General features: G+C 43.7%; 1 protein-coding gene across 3 annotated transcripts in view; it reads left to right on the top strand.

Moving 5' to 3' along the window:
* Alk (anaplastic lymphoma kinase) overlaps positions 1-22,358 on the top strand; it is a 735,715-nt gene that overhangs the window by 207,971 nt on the left and 505,386 nt on the right. For all 3 annotated transcript variants that reach the window (XR_001782029.2, XR_385265.4, NM_007439.2), the window contains exon 2: positions 16,571-16,687. Coding sequence is in view for 1 of the 3 variants with exons in the window: in NM_007439.2 (NP_031465.2) it covers positions 16,571-16,687 (117 nt within the window). In the remaining 2 variants the exon portion in view is untranslated. The remainder of the gene's footprint in view (positions 1-16,570; positions 16,688-22,358) is intronic.

The raw sequence follows: 22,358 nt of genomic DNA, 5'->3' as shown, positions 1-22,358 counted from the left end.
CTCTGGCCACTCGTTCTGGAGAGGCACACCACAGGGCATCTGCTTCCTCCTGCATGCACATCCAAGTGCCCTTCCTGCGGAGGGCTAGCCTTGGTGTCTTCGAACCTTTAAAGTCAGCCCTTTGCCTGGGGCTGAGAAGACTTGAGGTTTCCATGGCTTCAGCATCCGAATCAGGGTGATGCTGCTTCCCTACGTGGTCACGAAGGGCGACTTCTACTCTCAGCAGGGTAGACAGACCTAACAGTTGGAGAGGGGCTTCTCGCACACTTCCCAGTCGAACGTTACATTGTTAGTGAGAGAAAACCAAGTTGTGAAGCTACATTGTAAAATATTAACACCATGCTCCCTGGAAGCCGGAGATGTGACTATTTATTTTTTTCTGTAGAACTTCCTGTGTTTTTTTCCTTCTTCTTCTTCTTCTTCTTTTTTTTCCTTCAGACTTCCTATAGCAAAGCTGAAGTATATTTTAAATTGTATTTCTAACAGATGCACTGAAGATGTACTGTGCGAAGGCAAATAGCTGTTCCGACATTCCTTCACACTCACTGGCTTCAAATTACTGCTTCTACTTGCAGAGCCAGGCTATTTGGATGGGGGTGGGAGCCAGGAGGGAGAAGAGAGAAGGGAGGAGGCCACCGAGCGAGCCATTGAGCTCCCTCTCTTCAGACATTGCTCTGGCAGCTAATTCCAGGGTGCTCATCTGTACGGTGGCAGCGTGACTTTCGTGTTTTCCCCAAGGTATTTTATAGCCTTTTTTACAGCGGCACTGTGAATAACTTTCTCTCTGTAACTTCCACACAGTGAAAAATCTCAGATCTGTTCTCAAGCCTCTTCACTTTGCTTTGCTTCTCAGTGTTAAGCCTGGTCCATGTTGCTAGTCCCTCACCTGTTGTCTCTTCCCTCACCTTCTCCCCTCTCATTTCCCTTCTTGTTCTTTTGTTCTTCCCTTTTTGTTTCACTTCCTAATCCTTGAAGGGAAAATAAACTGCACTTGCCGAAGTCAGGCTCCTACCCTGTCAGCCCACACTGTGATGAGGAGAATCTGCAGATCCAGGGCTAGCAGGACCTAAGTTGGTCCATGGCTCTAAGTTCCAGGAAAAGTTGCAACCCTTCCCTTTTTCCAGAGGGAAGGTCAGGTTTCAAAGCCAAGCACAACACAAGGGTCTGGTCCCTGAGTTCCAGGTGCCCTCCCTGTAGGAAACTTGGTAATGGTGCCAAACAGAGGACACACCGGTGTCCGCTGAAAAGACAGTTGAGTCTTGCCAAGTCATTCCTGGCTGACCTGTCAGTCTCAGGAGAATGTTAGAAGCATCCATGTCCTGTCATTGTCTTCCTGCTATGTTTAATTCAGGACAGTTGATATGATGCCCAAAGAGTCCTGGGCTGGGCAGCAGGATAACCAACCTTGAGGAATGTGATAGATGCTATGGACTGAGAGATATGTAGGTTTTGAGTAGATCTCAGCCTTCTGCAGCCTGCAACACTAACCTACTCTCTTGAATGACTTCATTCTAGTCATTTACATTAATCCTCATTGGAAGCATCAGCTTTTCAGGTGTCTTCTCCTAGCCTTCCTCACCAAGTTGAACTTTCCGTCTTGTCCTGTGAACAGCAGTGGTCACTAGTACTCTTGACCGCTCTTGCAGAGCTTCGGAGTGAAAACTGGAAGGGACCATAAAGGCACAGTCCTCCCCATTCTGTATCCGAAGAGCCACACATCCTCTCATTCACAGGACACAGGGCAAAGCTTTGCAGAAGTATACTGGTAGTATGTTAATCTGCTCTAAACTCCTTGGCATTGGATTCATGAGTGAAACACACACACACACACACACACACACACACACACACACACGAAGCCTTGTTTTTAAGAAGCCCCAAGCAGCTCAATGGCTGGGCTACTCCCTAACTCCACAAGGCTAGCAATTCTCCCCTCTAATGTTCCTGAGTTAGAAATTACTAAATCTGTATTTCATCATTGCTGCCCTGGACCCTGCTTGGCAGCCCTCCTGGGGCTGCTTTCCCCTACACATACGTGTCAGCTGTCTCTCCCTCCTGTATCTTTCCAGTCTGGTCTGTCTCTTATGCCCTCATCATGGCGGATTCCCCTCTTCCTCTTTCCTCAGTCCCTTCCAGCAATCCTAAAATCCCCCCTCTGTCTCTCTGCCTAGCCATTGGTCTCTGGTAACTTTATTGACCAGTCCAAACCAATTGAGGACAGGCTTCCTTTAGTCCTACATATGGGATACTGTAAACATTTTTTGTTGGTTTTTTTTTTCTTGGTAACATGACTAGCATGAGAACAGAAGCTGTTACACATAATTAGCATGAGAACACAAGCTACTACACAGAAGTATGGGTGACTGCCTTTATTCTAATGCTTAAGGCTTCAACCCTTCCCTGCCAGATGCTGCTCTCCCCACTCTGGGCTCTTTCGCCTGAAGCTCCAAGAGGGTTGTTATGATTTCAGTTGTCAACTTGGCAGCACCTACAATCATTTAGAAAAGGATCCTTGTGGAGGCAGGGGGTATCTAGATTAGCCAGATAGGAAGGAGTAGGAAGACCCATCACGAATGTGGGCAGAGCCATCTCACAGGCAGATCTTAGACTGAATAGAGAGGAAAGTCAGCACTGCTGTTCATCAGTCTCTGCTCCCTAACTCTGGACACAGTGCAGTCACCTCCCTCAGCTCCTGATGCTGTGACTTCCACACCAGGACGGGCTGTCCCCTGGAACTATTAGCCAAACTAAAGACATTCTCCATCAGGTTGCTTTGGTCAGGGCATTTTCTCACAGCAATAGAAGAGTAACCAAGGCAAGCATGGTACTTCTGCCCACAAATCTCATAAACACACGTGTCCTTGTTTCTATCCCTTCCTATTTTCTACAGAGACAGACACCTAAGAGTTATTCACAACCTGATTATTGAATGAATACATCCCAGCTGTATCTGTTTTTATTCCTAGGCCTCTGACATGTTTCTCAGTCTGTTTGACTCTAACTTCCCTCTTTGGAAAATGGGAATGATAAGATTCCATTTATTGCAAGACACTTCACAGGAGCCTGGCACGGACACAGTCTGTGCCAACTATACACACACTCATATATATATATATATATATATATATATATATATATATATATATATATACACACACACACACACACACAAACACACATAGAGGAGGGGGAAAGGGAGGGCAAGAGGGAGAGGAAATTGCTTCTTACATTTCTTACATTTGCTTAGGGAGTTTTGTTTTGTTTTGTTTTGTGTTTTATTTTGTTTTTAAAATATCAAAGCATTATGGAAAGCACTGAGAGTTTTAAAGCTCAAAACCACACATGTCCCTGTTTTTTTCACTATTTCCATGGTTAAGGGGACACAAAATGGAGAAATGGAGGAAAAGGAGATCAGCTTTCCCATTCTTTGCTTATGAGGTGACCTTGGGTAAAGTGTGTCCCTCGCCGTGCTTCAGCCTCCTTGTATATGTGATGGGAAGACATAGACAAATTGCCTTTATGGTCCCTTCCAACTCTCTCTCCGAAGCTCTGCAATAGGGGTCAAGGGTACCAGTGACCACTGCTGTTCACAGGACAAGATGGATGGAAGCAGAGGGTGATGGAGTATCCGAGAAGGGCAAAGCAAATTAGTTTGTTGGCCTATCTGTTTTAATCCAAGCCAAGTTTATTTTAGTAATACAGGTGAAGACTACTTGCGAATGTATCATCGTGACAATGCCCCTTAGTAAGAGCACAAGGATTTCTGGTATACTTTTGTTCAGAAGAGCCTGAGGGCTTTGTGTATGTTGTCTCATTAATTCTCAGAGCATCCGTAAAGTTGGATAGGAAATCATGATGAGTTCCCTTTTATACGTAGTGAAACAAAGCTTCAGACAAGGTTAAGCAGCCTCCCAAGATCGTGCAGGAGCATCCTCGCTCTCAGAAACCTGGCTTCCATCTAGCATGCCGATCTGATCTGTGAGAGCTCAGCTTCTGATCCCAGGAGGATGGGCACGAGAGAATCTAGATTGTGGTCTCCTGAACAGACTCTTTTTTTCTGAACTGAGATGGGTGCTAAGTACATGAAGAATGACAAAAAGGACTCGAGGTTCTTAGAAAATGTTCTGCGCCTTTTCCATTCCTCACCCCAAGAATCCTCATGGACCAGCCAATGTCCTAGCTCAAGAGCCCAGGGCATCCAACTTATGGTAGTTGCCGTGGAAACAGTGCTATGTGAGCCTGAGGCTATAAAGAGCTAGCTGCCATGACTGAAGGTATGTGTTTTTGGGTCACCTTTCTGACTGACCCAATGGACTCTGTCTTCATTTTGGAGAACACTGGAAGCATATGTAATCTGATCCATCTCCTGTGGTATTGAATTCACTGTCCCAGTTCTCCAAGAGAACTGCCATGTGTAGGGACTTATGTTGCAGAGTGGTATACTTGTCTGGTCCACAAATCTGAGGATAGAAAGTATGTGCTCCCCCCCCCCCAGAGCTCCTGTCTCTAGCTGCATATGTAGCAGAAGATGGCCTAGTCGGCCATCATTGGGAAGAGAGGCCCCTTGGTCTAGCAAGCTTTATATGCCCCAGTACAGGGGAACACCAGGGCCAAGAACTGGGAGTGGGTGGGCAGGGGAGCTGGGCGTGGGGGGGTATGGGGAACTTTTGGGATAGCATTTGAAATGTAAATGAAGAAAATATCTATTAAAAAACAGAAAAAAAGAAGAATGAAAGTATGTGCTCTATCCAAATACATTTTTTAAAGATAATATGTTAATGGCTCGTCTTCATTGTTAATTTTACTGAATTTGTACACATCTATGGATGTGCTTCCAGAGAGGTTTAAGCAAGAAAAGGCCCATTTCACCACCCCATGAGCTTGGGTTCCAGACTCAATAAAAAGGGAAAAGACTAACACTGAATGCTAGCATTTCTCTCTCTCTCTCTCTCTCTCTCTCTCTCTCTCTCTCTCTCTCTCTCTCTCTCTCTCTCTCTCTCTCTGATTTCTGCCTACTGACAGAATGTGACCAGTCACCCCATACTCCTAATCCTGTGCCTTCCCACCAAGAAGGAGCCTTGTGAGTCATGATAAATCTTTCTTCCCTTAAGTTGCTCCTGTCCGTTTTATTTTTTCTTCACAGCCATCAGAGGAGTAGTACACAGATCTTGTATAGGGTAGTTATATTTTCTGAGCCCTAATCTCTATATCTCTAAAAAGAGGTTAACTAACAGGGTCATTGTAAGCATCATAAAGTAGATAGCACTGGAGGGCATGTCATGATAAATGTACAAGTAGTTACTATCCACTTTTCCATGTTGGAGATCCCTTCCCAAAGGTGGCTGATGCCCTTCCCAGAGTGTTTGCTGCATGACCCCAGTGGTTGCCCTGGTAACTGTCACTTTTAAACTCAAAACAGGTCAAGAGAAGAGCCAATTGTTCTTGAATGGCTTATAGCCTCTTGTCCATATCCCTGGAGACTGCTGGACTCACAGTGGGTGATTATCCCTATAACTACTCCCTTGCTCCAAAAGAGAAAGGCCTTTTGTTGATGGACTTGATTTTGCAGGCTGGCCCATCTTTGTGTCACTTTCAGGACATTAATTATTTAGTGCCTGGTAAAGCTCTCTGAGATCACAAGATGAAAGGCCTAGTGGCAGTTCAAAGTCTTTCTTTTGATTATTATTCTAGTCAACATATTTTCGGGGGAGAAAATAGGTTTGAGATCACAGTGGAGTGAATGTCATAAAGAGTGGTGTATAAGCAAGCCACAGAAACAGACCCAGAGCAGGCAGTCATGGTGCTCTGCTAATGGAAGTTATTGGGATGTGGGCACAAGTGTGGGCATGGGAAGTATATGTTACAAATCAGTTCACCTAGAGATTCATACACTCTCTAGTATTCCTCTGGGTTAGTAAACAAATTAGTCTTCTACACCTACTGAAATCTAAGTTAGGGAGGATTAGTAGTGCCCTAGCATGTCAAGAACAAGAGAAGACATCTCACAGGCAGGTCAGGATCATCTTGCTTGGACAATGAGGTCATCTCTAGTTAAGACAAAATGTCAAGACATAGGAGACATCTCTAAAGAGAGAGATAAATTTTGAAGAAGGCATGAAATGCAACAGTCTTCATGATTTGACTTTGGCCATGAACTGCACCAGAAGCCCACTCAGATGTGGTATTTCATCTGATGAAATGGGCCTATGGCCTGATCTACCTTTGCCCCTGAAACTGAGCAGCCTGTTCTACCAGACACAAAACAACAGCTTCCATGTAAAGTTTTCCTAGTATTTCCCTCTAGCCTTATAAGGGAAGGAAGGAAGGAAGGAAGGAAGGAAGGAAGGAAGGGAGGGAGGGAGGGAGGGAGGGAGGGAGGGAGGGAGGAAGGAAGGAAGGAAGGAAGGAAGGAAGGAAGGAAGGAAGGAAGGAAGGAAGGGAGAAAGGAAGAAAAAAAATGAAATCCAATATGAACAACAGATCTGAAAGCTAGGATTTGTGAATAAAGTTAACGGACTATTGCGATGCATGGTCATATGCATCCAAGGTAGCTGATGCTTCACGTTGGAAGAGGAGTCTAAATGCCTGTCCTTGGGCAGCCTTAAGGCTCAAATAGGCAAGAGCCAAGTTCAAGATTTGCTTGGTACAAGATGAATCCTAGATCAACTGTTTTGATGGGGGTCCAGCTGAGGGAGGATGGGGACCTTCATTTAAAAGAGGATTTTCTAGATGATGGCACATATAGTTCCAGAAAGCCTGCTTGGGCTCTGTAACAAGATTCTGTTGTAGAAAAAAATAAAAGCAAGAAAAAATGAAAGGGAGTAGAGTAAAAAAAGAAAAATCCTATAGGGAGGCAGAGGTGTGATATTCTAGGTATATATTAGATTGGACAAAAGCTTTAGAGACAAGGTTGTAGAACATGTGAAAGGTTGTGAATGGGGAAAAGCATGGAAAGGTTGTCTCTTGCTATAATAAGAGATCATGACAAATGTAACTTATAAAGGAAAACCTGTTTTAAAAAATATATTCATTTATGTTATGTGTATGAGTACACTATAGCTGACTTTAGACACCCAGAAGAGGGCATCAGATCCCATTACAGATGGACCATGTGGTTGCTCGGAATTGAACTCAGGACCTCTGGAAGAGCAGACAGTGCTCTTAACCATGGAGCAATCTCTCCAGCCCCTAAAGGCAAATCTTTATTGGCACTCACAGTTCAAGAGGGTGAGCGTACATGATCATCATGATGAAGAGCATGGGTGCAAGCAGACATGTCACGCAAGCAGTATCTGAGAGACAGAGGGAGAGAGGGAGAGCAGGAGAGAGGGAAGGGGAGGGGGAGGGAGGGAGAGAGAGAGAAAGAGAGAGAGAGAGAGATTGGGACTTTTTAAACCTCAAACTTACTCCCAATGACATAGCTGCTCCAAGTCCCAGCTCCTAATCCTTCCCAAACAGTTCCACCAACTGGGAATCAAGCAACTACATACATGAGCATAGGGTGGCCATTCTCATCCAAACCACCACCAGGGTCAAATGCAGTCAATGCTTTAGCCTTCAAATTTGTGTGTTTCAGCTATTTATGCATTTGTGCTTATGTACAGGATTCCCTTCCCTGTGTCTCTATCTACCTTGCAGTAGTAATTATTTTGGGTAATTAACTCTCTGAAAGCAGGGTCCACAGTAGTGATTTTCTTCGTGTTCTGTGGTGGTTTTTAATGCTTTGTCTTGAAAGGGGTACCTGCTTTCCCAGGCTGACAGATGTGCTTCACCACTGAATGAACTCCACAGTTATAAACAGGATCTCTTGGGACCTGGGGAAAGGCAAGAAACATGTGTTGGAGCTGACTTTCAACAGTATGGGAGACTATTAGGAGAATAATTTTTGCTTTAGGACTTGCGCTCCAAAGAAAGAGCGTACACGTTTCTGGCAGGAAGGAGTGGAACTTACAGAAAGGTGAGCTGGAGCGCGGGCTGTTTAATCCCATTCAGATTCCACCCGTGACACTAATAGCTCCTCTCTGAATGAGCCAGCTGGAAGAAAACCGTGAGAGCTCAGAGTATAGAAAGGCAGATATGCATGAATCAGAGGGGTTGTTAGCAAAAAGCTAGTTCACCCCCTTCTTTTTCCAGCCCAGAAGAGGTGTGGGAAGTCTGGGTCTTTAGGATAAAGAGTGCATCTGCCATCTCCCTCTTTTCCTTTCTCTAAAAAAAACACATCTTTGCTTTTTAGACTCAATTCACTGCCTGTTGCTAAACTCCATCATCACCGGTAACACTTATGGCTTGGTGACTTCACCAAGAGTGTTCCTCTCCATGAACAGGTGAGGACTAGCTCAGTAAATATCAAACCCTTTTCCTTACTGCCAGTCCCCACATGAGGCCTGCCCTGTGCTCTTCATAGAACCCTGCCTGCTTGCTACAGTTTGACATCCGGATGGCTATTTATTTAACCACATTAGACTTTGTCTTGTGTGACACAAAATCATTGTAAAATAATGCATTATTAAGTGTGTTTTCAAATGAGGGCATAACTTGCAAGCTGTCAGTGATTGTTTTATTGTTGGAAGGAAAATAAATAAGTCAAATGTGGACCAGGATGGCACAAGAGCTCCAGGAGTGTTTCAAATAGAGGCACTTGTTACATTTTATTGATGTTGGTTTGTAAAGCACTGTTCAGATTGAACCTGGGGCAGTCACATAAATAGCTGGCTCACATGCATAGCTTGTTATTACTTCTATTGACACACATATGATAAATCCACTATGTTATGTATATTGGCTTAGATTAATGGACACACTGCAAGACACACAAAAATGAAGATCTGAAATACAGACATAACCTATTGGCTAATGTTTGGGTATTCAAGATAGTTGACAGTTGGCCAAGTCAACAGTCAGCCAGTGAATAACAGAAGAGTGCTCTAGACAAGTACTTTAATTTTTAGACATTGTATTTATTGATACGGGATCTCCTCCATATTGGAAAGGACTTGTACTCTACAATGGAGATAGAAGCATAAGACATTAAGACATACGGGGATGGAGAGATAACTCAGTTAGAAATTGATGCACTAGCCTGGGGGACTTGAGTTTAAATATGGGTTTTAGTGCTTGTGTGAAAGCTAGGTGTGGTGATGTGTCCCTATAATACCAGCTGTGTGGTCTTGCTAGCCAGATAGTCTAGCAAACTGGTGTCAAGGTTCATTGAAGGAACCTTGCCTCAAGTAATAAGACAACAGAAATACTTGAAGTATCTTTGGCCCCCCCGACATATAAGTACATGTGATTGAGCACACGTGGGCATGCACATACACTCGCTTACACTCACGCAACAGAGTGGCATGGTCAGTATTTAAATAGTGTGTCCCCCTCACATGTCCCATTTTGCCCCTACAAAAAAACCTGGGGGATTTTAAAACATTTTATCATCATTTTCAGAAAATTGATATTCCTTCAAGTATGTCCTGAGCTTGAAGTTAAATAACTAATCTAAACACTTTCAAAATGACTAACATTCTCTGGGGACTTTCTTTCATTCATTTGACAAGTACTTGCTGAGTGTCTGCTATGTGCCAAGTCTGCTAAGAGTAATGACTAGTTCCAGAAGCATACGAAAGCAAATGTGTGTGTGTGTGTGTGTGTGTGTGTGTGTGTGTGTGTGTGTGTGTGTGACATACATATTATAAGAAACAATAGAAGATGAGGTGAAAAGGGAAAGGGTGGTTTATAATGAGTGTTGGATCCTCAGAGTGATCAGGGAAACTTTTTCTAAGGAGATACAAGGGTAGGCAACTGTAAGAAGGGAAGGGAAGGAGTGGCCATATGTTTCTGAAGTGAGGTTAGAGAATGGTCCATGCAGAGCCCTAGGATAAGAATGCCCCCTGATGAATTTGATGAACAGCAAGGCATCCTATAAGCCTGAGCTCACAGGGAAGGGGAAATAGTTAGAAAGGAAATCAGAGCACGAACTAGGGGTCAGATCATATGGAGTCCTTTGAAGCTAGGCAATAGAAAGAAAGTTCCAGGGGTGGATTGTCAATCTTACTGATATGTGAAGGACAGATTGCAGGGAAACCCGCTGGGTTTCCACAGACAGCAGTCGTCAGGCTGAGAGGTGATGGGGAGAAAGCATACACTTCAAGTGGAGCCATCAAGAATTGTGGATGAATTGACAGGAAGTGGGAGACGGCTTCTCAGCTTTTGGCCCAAGCACCTGAGCATCAGTATTAACTAAGATTCTGAAATCAGGTTTAGGTAAAAGGTATAAAGAGTTGGGGTTTGCCCATGTTACATCTGAAATGCTTATCAGGTAAGAAAATGGACAGACAATAAAATGGAGATCTGATGTAGTAGAGCGGATATATTCCGTCTTTTCAATGAGTGGCCAGGCATGGAGATATAAATCTAGTAGCATTGGCATAGAGATGGTATGTAAATCTGTGCAACTGTAGGAGGTTGTCCTGGGACTGAGTTTAGATGGAAAGAATTCTCATATTTCTCAACACTTAAAAAGTCTCAAAAGGGAAGGCAAATATCCCACAGATTTTTTTCTTTAAAGTTGTACTTATTTTAACACCAGGCAAAGAGAAATTTACTGAATGGTTGGTTCTCTAAGGACAACCCCCCCCCAAAAAAATCCAAAAAACAAAAAGCCAAAAACCCAAACAAACAAACAAAAAAACCACAAAACCAAAACCTTTGAGTTCTTAAAGGTGCTAATGTACATGTGAATCTAGACTGCTGTGAGTTTCTTTAAAATCAATCTCTTTATTGAATATCCAAGAGTTCTCAGTTGTGTCCTGGGATACCTTGAACTTCTTGGTCATTGGTAACTGTCAGTTGGTCAGAACCACTGTGACACGGTATAATGTTTAGCTATAAGATTTCCCAGACAAGTGCTAGCAAGAGGTGGAGGCTTTTTTCCTGTTTAGAGTGGGCCACCTGGCAAAGAAGAATGAGTGAGACCTACCACCAATGTTAGAAGCAACCAAGAGCTATATGGCCAACAGCGCTATGGGATGTTCAAGAAGTAGGGAGGTGTCAATTGGTTCAAACACATTAGCAGAGGGTTTGTAAGATCAAGATTAGGGTTGGCAGTGACTGGAAATAACACAATCTTGCTTTTTACTATATTTTAGGGAAGGTAGCAGGAAGAATGGAGGAACAAACTCATGAAGAGATTTAGCTTTAGCGGAAAGCCACCATACTGTTAGTGGCTGAAGAAGAGTCTAAAGATGTTTCATGCTTTCTGTGGTTGAGATCAGTGTGGTAGGGGATAAATGTGAAGGGGATAAATCACTGATGGTGGAGCCAGGGGATCAATTGCAACAGCAGACTTCTTGAGGATAAGATTAGCACCCTGAGAAAGGGTTGATACTACTGAAGAGGATAAATAGTGGATCCTTCAAATAGGGGTGATGGTAGCGCACCCAGGTTCTAACCCCTGGTCCTGAGTACATATTCCAGTTTTCCTCAGTGAACTAGGAAACAAGGCTGTTGATTGAAGAGATGAGTGAAAGAGAGGCTGTGGAAATCTAAAGCTGGAAATAGCCATGCTAGAGTGATTTGGGTTGGTCGGGGAAAATAGTGGGATTTCTAAGCAGTCCTGGGCATTCTTGGTGGTGCATTTAAAGTGAGATTTATCAGCTTCATTGTGTATTCTCTTTCCCTCCTCCTCAGCACCACATCCAGCTGCTTCCAAACTACTGTGAAGGAGCAAGAGGCAAAGCCATTAAGATGGTGGGCACAGGGTTGACTGTAGAGAGCCAGGGACGTAATCTAAGCTAAGGACAGCATGGAGGGAGTGGGTAGAGAACAGTAAAGGAGCTTGGCGTCTTTACAAGGCCTCAGGTCCCTGCAGAGCCTAAGGAGGATTCAGGGAATCATTAGAGGGGGGACATTTTACAGTATTCAGAAATAGTCTCCCAGTCCAGGGGGGTGTTTCTTTCCATTTCCCTCCTTAGGCCACCAGTGCTGCTCACTTGGGTACCAGGAAGCTCAACTCCTGCCCATTCTCCTCTCTTTCCTGTCCACTCTTTGTTCCCTGGAGTCCAAGACTCATCCTGTTTTAGCCAGTGGCTTAATTCACATCTTCTCAACTATAAACCTTTGTTCATTGTGTGCTGCCAAGACCCTGTCCACACTACAGCCTCATATTTCCACAGTAGACGCCCAAAGAAAAACCAGCCTGCCTCCATCTTAGGCTTACAGTAAGACAACCTAGATTCATTCTTGTTTGAGTTGTAAATCTCTGCTTCTCAAGGATAGGGCTATGTCCCACCTATAATCTTAACCACAAATGGATCTGTACTGACTGTTTCAGAAGATGGCAACCATGGTTTTGTTTCAAAAAGTTGTTCTGCCCATATTGCAAACCTTTGCTTCAAACAGTTATGACTACATTGTTGTTCTGCTTCTGCAATCCCACCTGTTTGCCTGACAAATCCCCCATTTAGAAACCCTCTACCCCTAAGCCATAAAAACCCAACCTTGCCCATGTCCAGTGCTGATCTCTTGAACCCAGCCTTAGGAGGAGGCAGTCCATGGACATGGATTTTGAAAGCCGTGCTTTAATTAGTTACATGCCTTAATTAATTGCTTGCTTTAGTTAATTTGTCCATGATGATTTGGGTCGATGGTCTTTCTCCTCAATCCTTTGGGATTAACACCCTGATTTTCTTCATTAAATGGCTTGCGTCTTATTGCATAGTGTTTCTTTATGCTCAAAAGCTCCTTTCCCACCAGGAATGAAGATAGGAAGGGTTAGGGACTCTGAAGGGAGCATGTAGCCCCTTTATTCTGCACTATGCAGTGAGGGTACTTTAAGCCCATAAGTTCTAGTGTGATGCATATTCGATAAGCTCTGATTAACATTTGCTCCTGTCCCAATGCCTTTGGCAAGCAAGTTCATTGTGTAGGCTGTGCTCTCTTTGGTAGTCACCTTTTCAGGCATGCGTGCAGGGAGTGGGGTGTCCTTTTGCTGATTTCTCATTGGCTATCCCACTAGCTTCATCTGGCTAATCACTATGCCCACCTCCTCCAGGGACCTTATAAGACAGTGGTTCTCAACTTCCCTAACGCTGAGATCCTTTAATACAGTTCCTCATGTTGTGGTGATCCCCAACCATAAAATAATTTTTTGTTGCTTCTTCATAACTGTAATTTTGCCAAGTGTTTGTGAACCATGGTGTAAATATCTATGTTTTCTGATGGCCTTAGATAACCCCTTTGAAAGTGTTCTTTGATGCCCCACCCTCAATGAAGTTGTGGCTTACAGGTTGAGAGGTACTGGTCTTGGGGCTCGTGTGGGCCCAGGGTTCTTAGGAGTTGCTGTAAGGATAGTATAAAACTTCCTGTTGTCTTTCTGGTACCCAACACTGAGAATGTCCAACAGTTTGTTGGAACTGTGGTACTCTAGCAATGAGTAAAGCTCTATCTGTAGAGACAAGCTACAGTGATCTCCTTGTCTCTTTGTTGGGCCATGACTCGGCAATCAGAGACTCTCATTGTGAATGCTTTCGGATACATTTTTAAAATCTGAATACATTACCTGGACCCCTTCCAGGTTAAAAAAAAAGTCATCTGCCATTTTTTTGCCCACTCAGAGTCATAATAACTTCCTGAAGTCTACCCACTCCCCTTGATCCTACTCATCCAGGAAAAAGGAAATACCATTCCCAAACAAAAAGGTTATGAAACATGACATGATTTGCAAACATCACTGAGGCTTAGTCTTGGTGTAACTTCAAGTCTGATGAAAATGTGCGCTAAGCTGATGACTCAGAAAAAGTTGACAGTTTTCTTCGTACTCATTCATTGCAGAGGCTTGGTTGACATTTTCTCGGACCCTTCACACAGCAAAGGTAGTAACCTCTGACCTTGAGCACGACTTCTGGAGCCCTAGCAGGCATCATAGAGAAACAATGTCTACTTGCCAACAGTTTGTGGGGACCCCTGTGGAGTGGCTGTACAAGTTTGGGCATTAGCACCAGGCTGACCTGGCCAGTTGACTCTTTGATGCCCTGCCCTCTGAGTCTTCAATAAAGGTGTCACATCTCATTATGCCTCAATCTGCTTAGCTTCAAACTGAGGAGACAAATCACAGGTTATTGTAAGAAGTAAATGAAATCATATATTTAAAATATTTAGTGTAGTGCCTAGGGCACATCTGCTTAATTCATATTATTTTCATTAATTCTATTTTTATTTGTGTGTGTGTGTGTGCTTCTCTGCATATTTGTATGTGTACATATGCAAATGTTGAAGATGCATATGGAGCCCAGAGAACAGCCACTCTATTCCTCAGTAGCAGTCCACCTTGTTTTTCAAAACAGGAATATCTGCATCTTACTGAGTAGGTGAGGCTCCTGGGAGCCATCTGTCTCTGCCTCTTCAGTGTCAGGATTGAACACATATGCTACTGGCTGGGAGTAGTACCTTATCCCTTAAATTCCAGATACAGGAGGCAGATGCTGGTAGATTTCTTTAAGTTTGAGGCCAACCTGGTCTACATTGCAAGTAGCAGTCCAACCAGGGCTGCATAGCAAAAACCCTATCTCACAACAAAACAAACAAAACAAAACAAAAGTCAAGCCAAACCAAACCAAACCAAACTAAACCAATCCAAAAATCCAACCAAGCATATATATATATATATATATATATATATATATCTGTGTGTGTGTGTGTGTATACACACACACACATATACATATACACATATACATGGATATATTGGTTCTGGAGATTGAACTCAGGTCCTTATCCTTGTGTAGGAAGTACTTGATTATTTAACGAGCTATCTTCACAGCCTGATTTATTGATATTTCTGTCTTGGAGATAGTCTTGCTATGTCACCTGTGCTGGCCCCAAGTTCATAATCCTCCTGCCTCAGCATTCCAAGTGCTGGCTTGTCACAGGGTATGTCTTCGCTACACTCATATTACTGATTTTTAAAATGTCTCACCCTAACCAAGAAAACTCATGTAGCCTTGAGTTGCCCTGTCTAAATCTCGTTGTCTCTCTCTAAAGCAGCACGGGTGGCATAGATGCTTGACAGAGCATGCTTGCATAGCTTCTGTGCTCTTAACCTGCATTTTCTGAGCCATTTTGTAGAAATGCTGCAGGAAGATGTAGCTCCAAAATCTCTAGGACTAGATGTGAAAGGAGAGTAAAGGTCGCCTTCCTGGGCACTCAAGAGTCAATGCCTCTCCTTCAGATGTGTGGGAGAAGGGCAGGGATCATTTCTTACCAGTTACACATGGAGGAGTATAGGGCCCTATCGTCAGCTTTACCTGAGTGCCTATGGAAAGAGCGGAGAGATGCAGCATCACAGAAAACTGCTATGGGCATCCCAGCCAGACATGTTCAAAGTGCATGGTGTGGGGCCGGTTCTGAAAGCAAGAGACCGGCATCACATTCAGACCACCACCCATGGCCAGCACTCTGTTGATTGAGCAATCTTCCCAACCTGGGGTTTTGTTTGTGTTTCCTTGCTTTCTGAGATAGTCCGTAGTCCTGAATTGCTGCTGCTTCAGAAGGTGTCTAAGAGGCTGCAAGGCAGAACCAGGGAAAGCGCTTTGGCTTCCTGTGGCTGTGGATTCCTCCCCTTCATCCTGTTCTGATGGTCCTGTTACAGGACCAAAGGATGGAGCAGGGGTTTGCACAAAGGAAACTGCAGAAGAAATCCTAACTTCCTCCTTTCCCCTTCCCTCCCCCAGGCTCACCACACAGTCTGTAGCTGCTAAAGAGCTAATTCTCACAACCTTCCTTCTTTAACAGATAAAAAGCGTTGCCCACTATAAAACCTTAGCGCATAGTGATAGATTTGGGGATTTTCAGGGAAGAGCAGGGTATGAACATGCAGAGTGCGCTCATTTGCTTTGTAGATAGATAATAATGGCTTTTCACTACAAAACCCACTTGAGGTTCTGTTAAATAAAGAACTAATGCCATTCTGCTCTTTTCTCTCAGCCCCCCTTTTTTTTCACTCATGCAAATCAGAAACATTTGTCCTCTCTGGCTCCGTAGCCTCTTGGATATGAGAAAGCCGTAACATAGCTCCCCTCCTCCCTGGAAATAACATAATTGTCAAGTACTCGTAACTTCTGAGTGCAATTTCAACCCTCTCATTGATAAGGCAATAACCCAAGCAAACAACATCAGATGAAGTTACAAGCCTGAATGTAGGGATAGAGGCATTATTTGAATGAGATGAATCGAAGTCCTCTATGAAGTTGCACAAATTCTTACCAGCAGAATAGACTTTGGATAGAGCTATTAGACTGAGCCATTAAGCTGCCTGGCTTCTAGTTCATCTTCCAGAGATCCTCAGCACGGACTTGCTCACAGTATTCAGACTTCTCAGATACGGCTCCCCTTGATGGAAGATGTACATCACAGGCCTGAGATCTACTCAGTTGGTTGGTGCCTCAACCCTTTTGCTCATCTTCCTGTTAAGTATACAGAAAGTCTTTTTATGAACTTTCATCTTGGGTGATAGGGAGTGAAAGCTAGAATGTCCCTCCTAAGCACAAGAATCAATATTTTCTCCTTTGTTTGTGTGCAGGACACAGCTCCATGGAGTCACCCTCAGAAACGCCTTCTCCTCCTGGTACCTTCATGTGGAATCTGACCTGGACGATGAAAGACTCCTTCCCTTTCCTTTCCCACCGCAGTCGATATGGTAAGTGTATCTTTGACAATTCTCTGTGACATGCCGTCACTACCTTTTAACTGGGGGAAGTTCTGAGTCTTAACTTGTGATCACTAGCATTTCAGGAATCCCTCGGTCCCCTATAGCAAAATGCCTATTACTGCACCCTCTGATCCCCAAGAATACTCAAGTGCACCACCTGATCTTTCCAGCTAAGATGTTTTTGTGGCAGAGTGAATCCTGAAGAAAGCTAAGGGCTTTCTGGCTCACACATTCCATCCTCCAAGCTTTCCAGACCTGGTTCCCTTCACCATTCATTAGATGTGATGTTTATTTGTATTAGATTGTCGTTTTCTGGATTTAAAGCTCTTCCCTTTAGCATTTCTATAGACCGTGATCTCCAAGTAGGGAGGGCACAGGTCTCCCAGAACCCATTCCGTGACTCCATTATATTTGGCTAACTTCTGCTCTCAAACAGGTTATCTGGCATAACCTCTGCTCATTTGATTGTGTAACAGCCTCAGAGGTCAAGAGAACTGGTTCAATTCTGGTTTGTATAGATGCAGAAACTAAGCTTAATAGGATCTTGAGTGAGCCCACTAGTCACAACGTTGCTATTGTTTTCTTAGAGCTCTGTTTCCCCAGGAGACCACCAGCTCCACTTGTGAGCTGCTGGCCTGCGAATCCCTAGGACATTGTATTGAGAAGGTATATAATTATTCATTCTCAGTGCTCAGCCTAAAAGCTCACAGTAGCAGGGGCTCTGCTGTTGGAACATCAGGCTTAGGAGAGAGTTGGGACTTTTCCAGGGAGCACCTTCAGTTTTTTCATCTTTTGGGGGTTAATCCCCTTGAGGACAGGTACAATGCTGTGTTCACTTCCCATTTTATTCCTTCCTTGGAAGTCACTGCTAAAGGCTTATGTATGATGAATGAAAGCAGAAGGCTTCCTGATGTTGAACTCTCTCATCAGACCTAATTCAATTAAGTATTTATGAACCCAGTACAGTGCTGAGTTCTAGATGCCCTTCTGGGCATATTTACCTATTCCTGCTTCTTGGTCTCTGCCCTTGGGCTTAACCTATTTAAAGTACAACTAACAGAGATGTTCCACTCGCTGTAGAAAAGCTCCAGTCAGAAGTCTGCCATCCCTCATTTATTACACAGTTAGTCTTGGTTCGTATTAAAGGCACCTTTCATTTCAAATTGAAAGAAAGAAATGCATGAAACCCCCTTAAGCAGTTTAGGATTCTACTGTGAGCTGCGATGCTATTTGCCACTCCTGAGTATCCCCAGAGGGAGAGAAGGCTCAGTGGTTCTTGGGAGATTCCAGTTGAGAATTACTTCTTGACTTTAAACCAGACACCGAATAGCATCTTATGATGAGACAAAATATCTATAAATCACCAGAAACTTGTGTTTTGTGTGGTTAATGCTTTGTAACCAGATGTTTTATACAACTGGTCTTCAGATAACGTGTGGAGTTCTCTCCCAAAGTTATTGACTATCTCTAGAGGACAACTTTTATACTGTGTAGAATGTCTAGAAGTCTATCTGGTGTGTCACAGATAGCAGCTATTGGTTCCCTATAGAGGACATTGAAGGAGGTTGCAGATCAAAGGCAGAAAGCCTTTGGAGTTTAGTAAGACTCAACTCATCCACCCTTTGTGATAGGTAAATCCACTTCTTCTCGCTGAGCCCCACCTTCCTTATCAGTAAACCTGAAGACTGGAATAACTGGGGCAAAAAAAAAATAGATCAAGCAGTTTTCTACAAGTCTTCTCCAACTGCCCTTCATGGCCCAGAAGCTCATGATTTCTACTCTTTGTTGATCAGATTCAAACCATTGGCCAGTTAGTGACTAAGTGCTGGACCACACTCATCAGTGTCAGCTCTGTTCTAAGTGTTGATTGATGCCAGAAGGATTGATGGCACCTTGATGGAGTACAGCAATGCTTTCAGAGCCTTTCTGTCTTCTTGTCATATTTAGTTCTGGGAGAACCATGGAGACTGCATGATCACCATCAGGACCTCCATTTCCATGCCCACATTGGTGTGTCTACCCCAACGTTACCCTCTACCCCCATGCCAGATGCCGGACCTGATGCAAACTCAAGGATGAGGAAGGCTGGGTCCTGCTTTCTCAGAGGTCATAGGCTAAATAAAGAAACCTGCAGGCAGCTGAGACCATTGCCAGTGAATAACACTGAGGCCTCACCCAGAGACCCAGCACAGAGAAAGCTAATGGCAGATTTAGGGCCGGACTCCTGTCTACTAAGGGTGCTTTGCGTGGCTTGGCCTACATGTCTATGAATCAAAAAGCCCAGCAGGCTCATGGGTAATAAATCCATACCTTTCACCTGCCAGGAAAGACATTTTAAGAAATGTTAACAACTTCATTAATTTTAAGTCCTCAAACAAGGGCAGAGAAATTTAACTGGTAAATTGCTGCCTGAAGGAGTAGTTCTTCAGATTTGGAGACATCATGGAGTCTTGGCCAGCCTATTGTGGAACTTCACATTTGGTTGATTGGCTTAAGCTCTAGCCTGGTGAGACAGGTGGGGGTGGTGAAATCAACATCAACAACCCAACCACAGATGACATGATTGACAGCCACGGGCCCATCCTCTTTCAGGCAAGCTGTCCACTCTGAATGGAGAGTAGCTTTCCTCTTGCTAGTGTTTTATGAGAAGAGACGAGGTAGAAAGAGGCTAATAAGATTTACTCACCCCCAGCCTGTAATTATCTGCTTGAGGAAAAAGTTTGACCTACCTTTTTGAAGGTTCCCAATATTTCTTCTAATTTATGTCGGGACCTTTTATGTTGTATAAAATATATTCTCTTCAGTGCCATTCAGTATCAGATTCCAGCTCTCTCTGGCCTCTGTCTTGAATGGCGATAGCCAGATCATTTTATCATGGGAGAGGTGAGAGCTACACGTGCCCCTCCAGGGCTTTGAAAGTGGGGCAAGGCTTGGAAAGTGGGGCAAGGCTTGGAAAGGGGGCATATGAAGAAAGTTCCTCTCATATTTTCTTTTCATCATTGGTTCTTATGCCTATGAACTTAGTTATAGGCTTGTCTGAAGGACTGGGCTCTGAGTAGCAACCCAGATACAAATGTCCTCCATCAGGTCCTGCTGTGATGCTTCAAGAATATAGCTTGCTGAGGATGCAAAATGGAGTCTGACCTCCTTGGGTTGTAGAACCAGAGAAGCAGAGGATATTCTTCCCAACTTGAACTCTCATGTTTGCCCACTCAGGACCTGAGGAATCCGATTGCTATTTTATTATCATTTTGTAGGCATGTTTATATATACATTTGTGTGTATGTATATGTGTGTGTTTATGTGCACAAGTGTATGTGTGTGAGTGTCAGAGGACCACCTTGGGTGTTGTGCTTATGAAAACTGTCTACCGACTTTCAGATAGGCTCTCTCATTGGTCTGGAGCTCTACATTTGTATTAGGCTGCTTAGCCACATCTCTAGCCCTGGCGTTATCTGCATGAGCTATATCATGCTAGCATTTTCCTTGGGTCTCCATGCTTGCAAGGCAAGAATCTTATGAACTGAACTATACTTCCAGCCCCTGGATCAATATTTTGAACAGAATAACTAGAGACTATTCCCCAGATGACCAAGACAATGGTATTTCCAATCATTTTTTTTTACATGTGGTACTTTACAAAACCCTCTCTCGTGCATTTTCTCATGCGAGTGGTATTATGAAATTATAGTGGATGGAAATTTATACTCCATGTTTACAGAGATGTCAATGGAAGGTGGGAGTTGCTTGGGCTGTGTCAAGTTGACAATCAGAGCTAACCATCATAAGGCTCAAGACAAAATGTCTTAATTATTTTTGTGTTTTACTTGAGAGTATCTTGAACTAGGCTGGCACATGGGCCTCACACACATCCAGAGCTAGAGCCTGACATCAGAGCATGCTAAAGTAATATGGAGCAAGCAGAGAGCCAGGGTTCAAGAGGAAGACTCTGTGTCTAATCAGAAAAGGCAGAGGAAATGTCAAAGCTGGATCTCAGATGTAGGAATCAGAGAGCCAGGAGTACATGAGCAGGTTAAAGAGGCTTTAGAGTAATCAACTGAAACAGGGTTGTGCTTCTTGAGCTATTTCTTTTAAGGGCTAAACAGGGCTGGAGAAATGGCTCAGTGGTTAGGAGCACTCGCTACTCTTGCAGAGAACCAGGGCTCTATTCCCAGCACCCACAGTGGGGAATCACTACTATCCAGGAGATCCAATGCCTCCTCTCTGGCCTCTGTGGACACCAGGCACACATAAGGCACATATACACACATGAAGAGGAAATGTCCATATACTTAAAATTGAGCTCAGCTGCTGGGACATGACCACAAGCAATGGATGGATGTGGTGGATCCATCATCTTTTTTCCTGTCAGAACAGGCTCTGTTCTTATTGCCTTCTCTAAGTTAAAGGGAAAGAATCATTAGATATTAGTAAGGCTCCTAAGCTACAGAGCAGATAAATTCAAACTCAGATTCACTCACCCATTGCTAAGTAGTGTTCTATCACATCACAAAGATATTTCAAAGATGAACCATAGACATCATTCGCTCCTCCTGAATGACCTAATGTTGGGGCTGAATGATCAGACTGATGTCCAAAACCTCGGCTATTTGTAGAACAAACATTTGATGTCTCTGAACTGAGACCATCCCAAGCACACTCGCCAATTTGCCTCCCAGGAACATGTGGGTAGAGCCCTTTGGCACTCTAAATAATCTCATATATTAAAGTAATTTTCCCATTTCAGACAGTGCTCCTTATTATGGGGTTCATTGTATTCTCCCAAAAGATATGCTCAAGTCCCATGGCCTCGAGACCTGTGGATGAGACTCTATTTGAGCATAGTGTCTTTGCAACTATGATCAAGTTAAAATGATGACACAAGGGATTGCTTGGGTCCAGATCTCATATGACTGCTGGGCTTATGAGAGTAGAAACCACAGACACAAGACACAAATATCCTGTGACTAAGAATTCAGATACTGGGGCCATGACTTGTATGCTATAGAGCATAGGCAAATGTTTTTCATAGCCTACTTTAATAGGGCTTCAACCTCCCCTCTAGCCTACCACCCGCCAGAGCTAATGGAAAAGAAAAGGTTATGAGGATATGCAGGAAGCAGATCTGTTTAGAAATAGTTCTTTGGGGGGCAATTCCAATCTTTGTTGTTCTCAGTCCAGTCCGCCAACAAACTCCACTCATGAAGCAGCAGCTACAGCCCAGTCCACTTGGCAGACACCACACACAAATCAGCAAGTGTAGTTCAATCCAGAAGAAACTGCAAGGCTCACTTCACCAACTGGTATGAGTCCAAGGGAGTGGCAAAAGCCACAGGCACCTCACTAGAAGTTCTCTGGTGAGATTCTATGAAGTCACCACAGGTGAAGCTCAGCAATGCAATGTAAGGTGAACCAATACATGTGCATCTTCAGGGAAGAATAGTGAGTCGGAGCAAACTGAATAAATGCTCAAGCTGCCACTGCCTGTGGAGACATATTTATATTCTTTCTAAACCTCACATGACCTTTCACATGTCTGCTATAGCAAAACATCCTTTCACCCGTGTCTGTCTGCTCCAGCAAAGCATTCTTTCATGCCTGTGCTTTAGCAAAACATCCTTTCACCTGCGTGTCCCCAGCAAAGCATCATTTGACATAA

The sequence above is a fragment of the Mus musculus genome, chromosome 17 (genome assembly GCF_000001635.26).
Source record: "Mus musculus strain C57BL/6J chromosome 17, GRCm38.p6 C57BL/6J".
NCBI lineage: Eukaryota > Metazoa > Chordata > Mammalia > Rodentia > Muridae > Mus > Mus musculus.
This window is presented reverse-complemented; position numbering and strand designations above follow the sequence as displayed.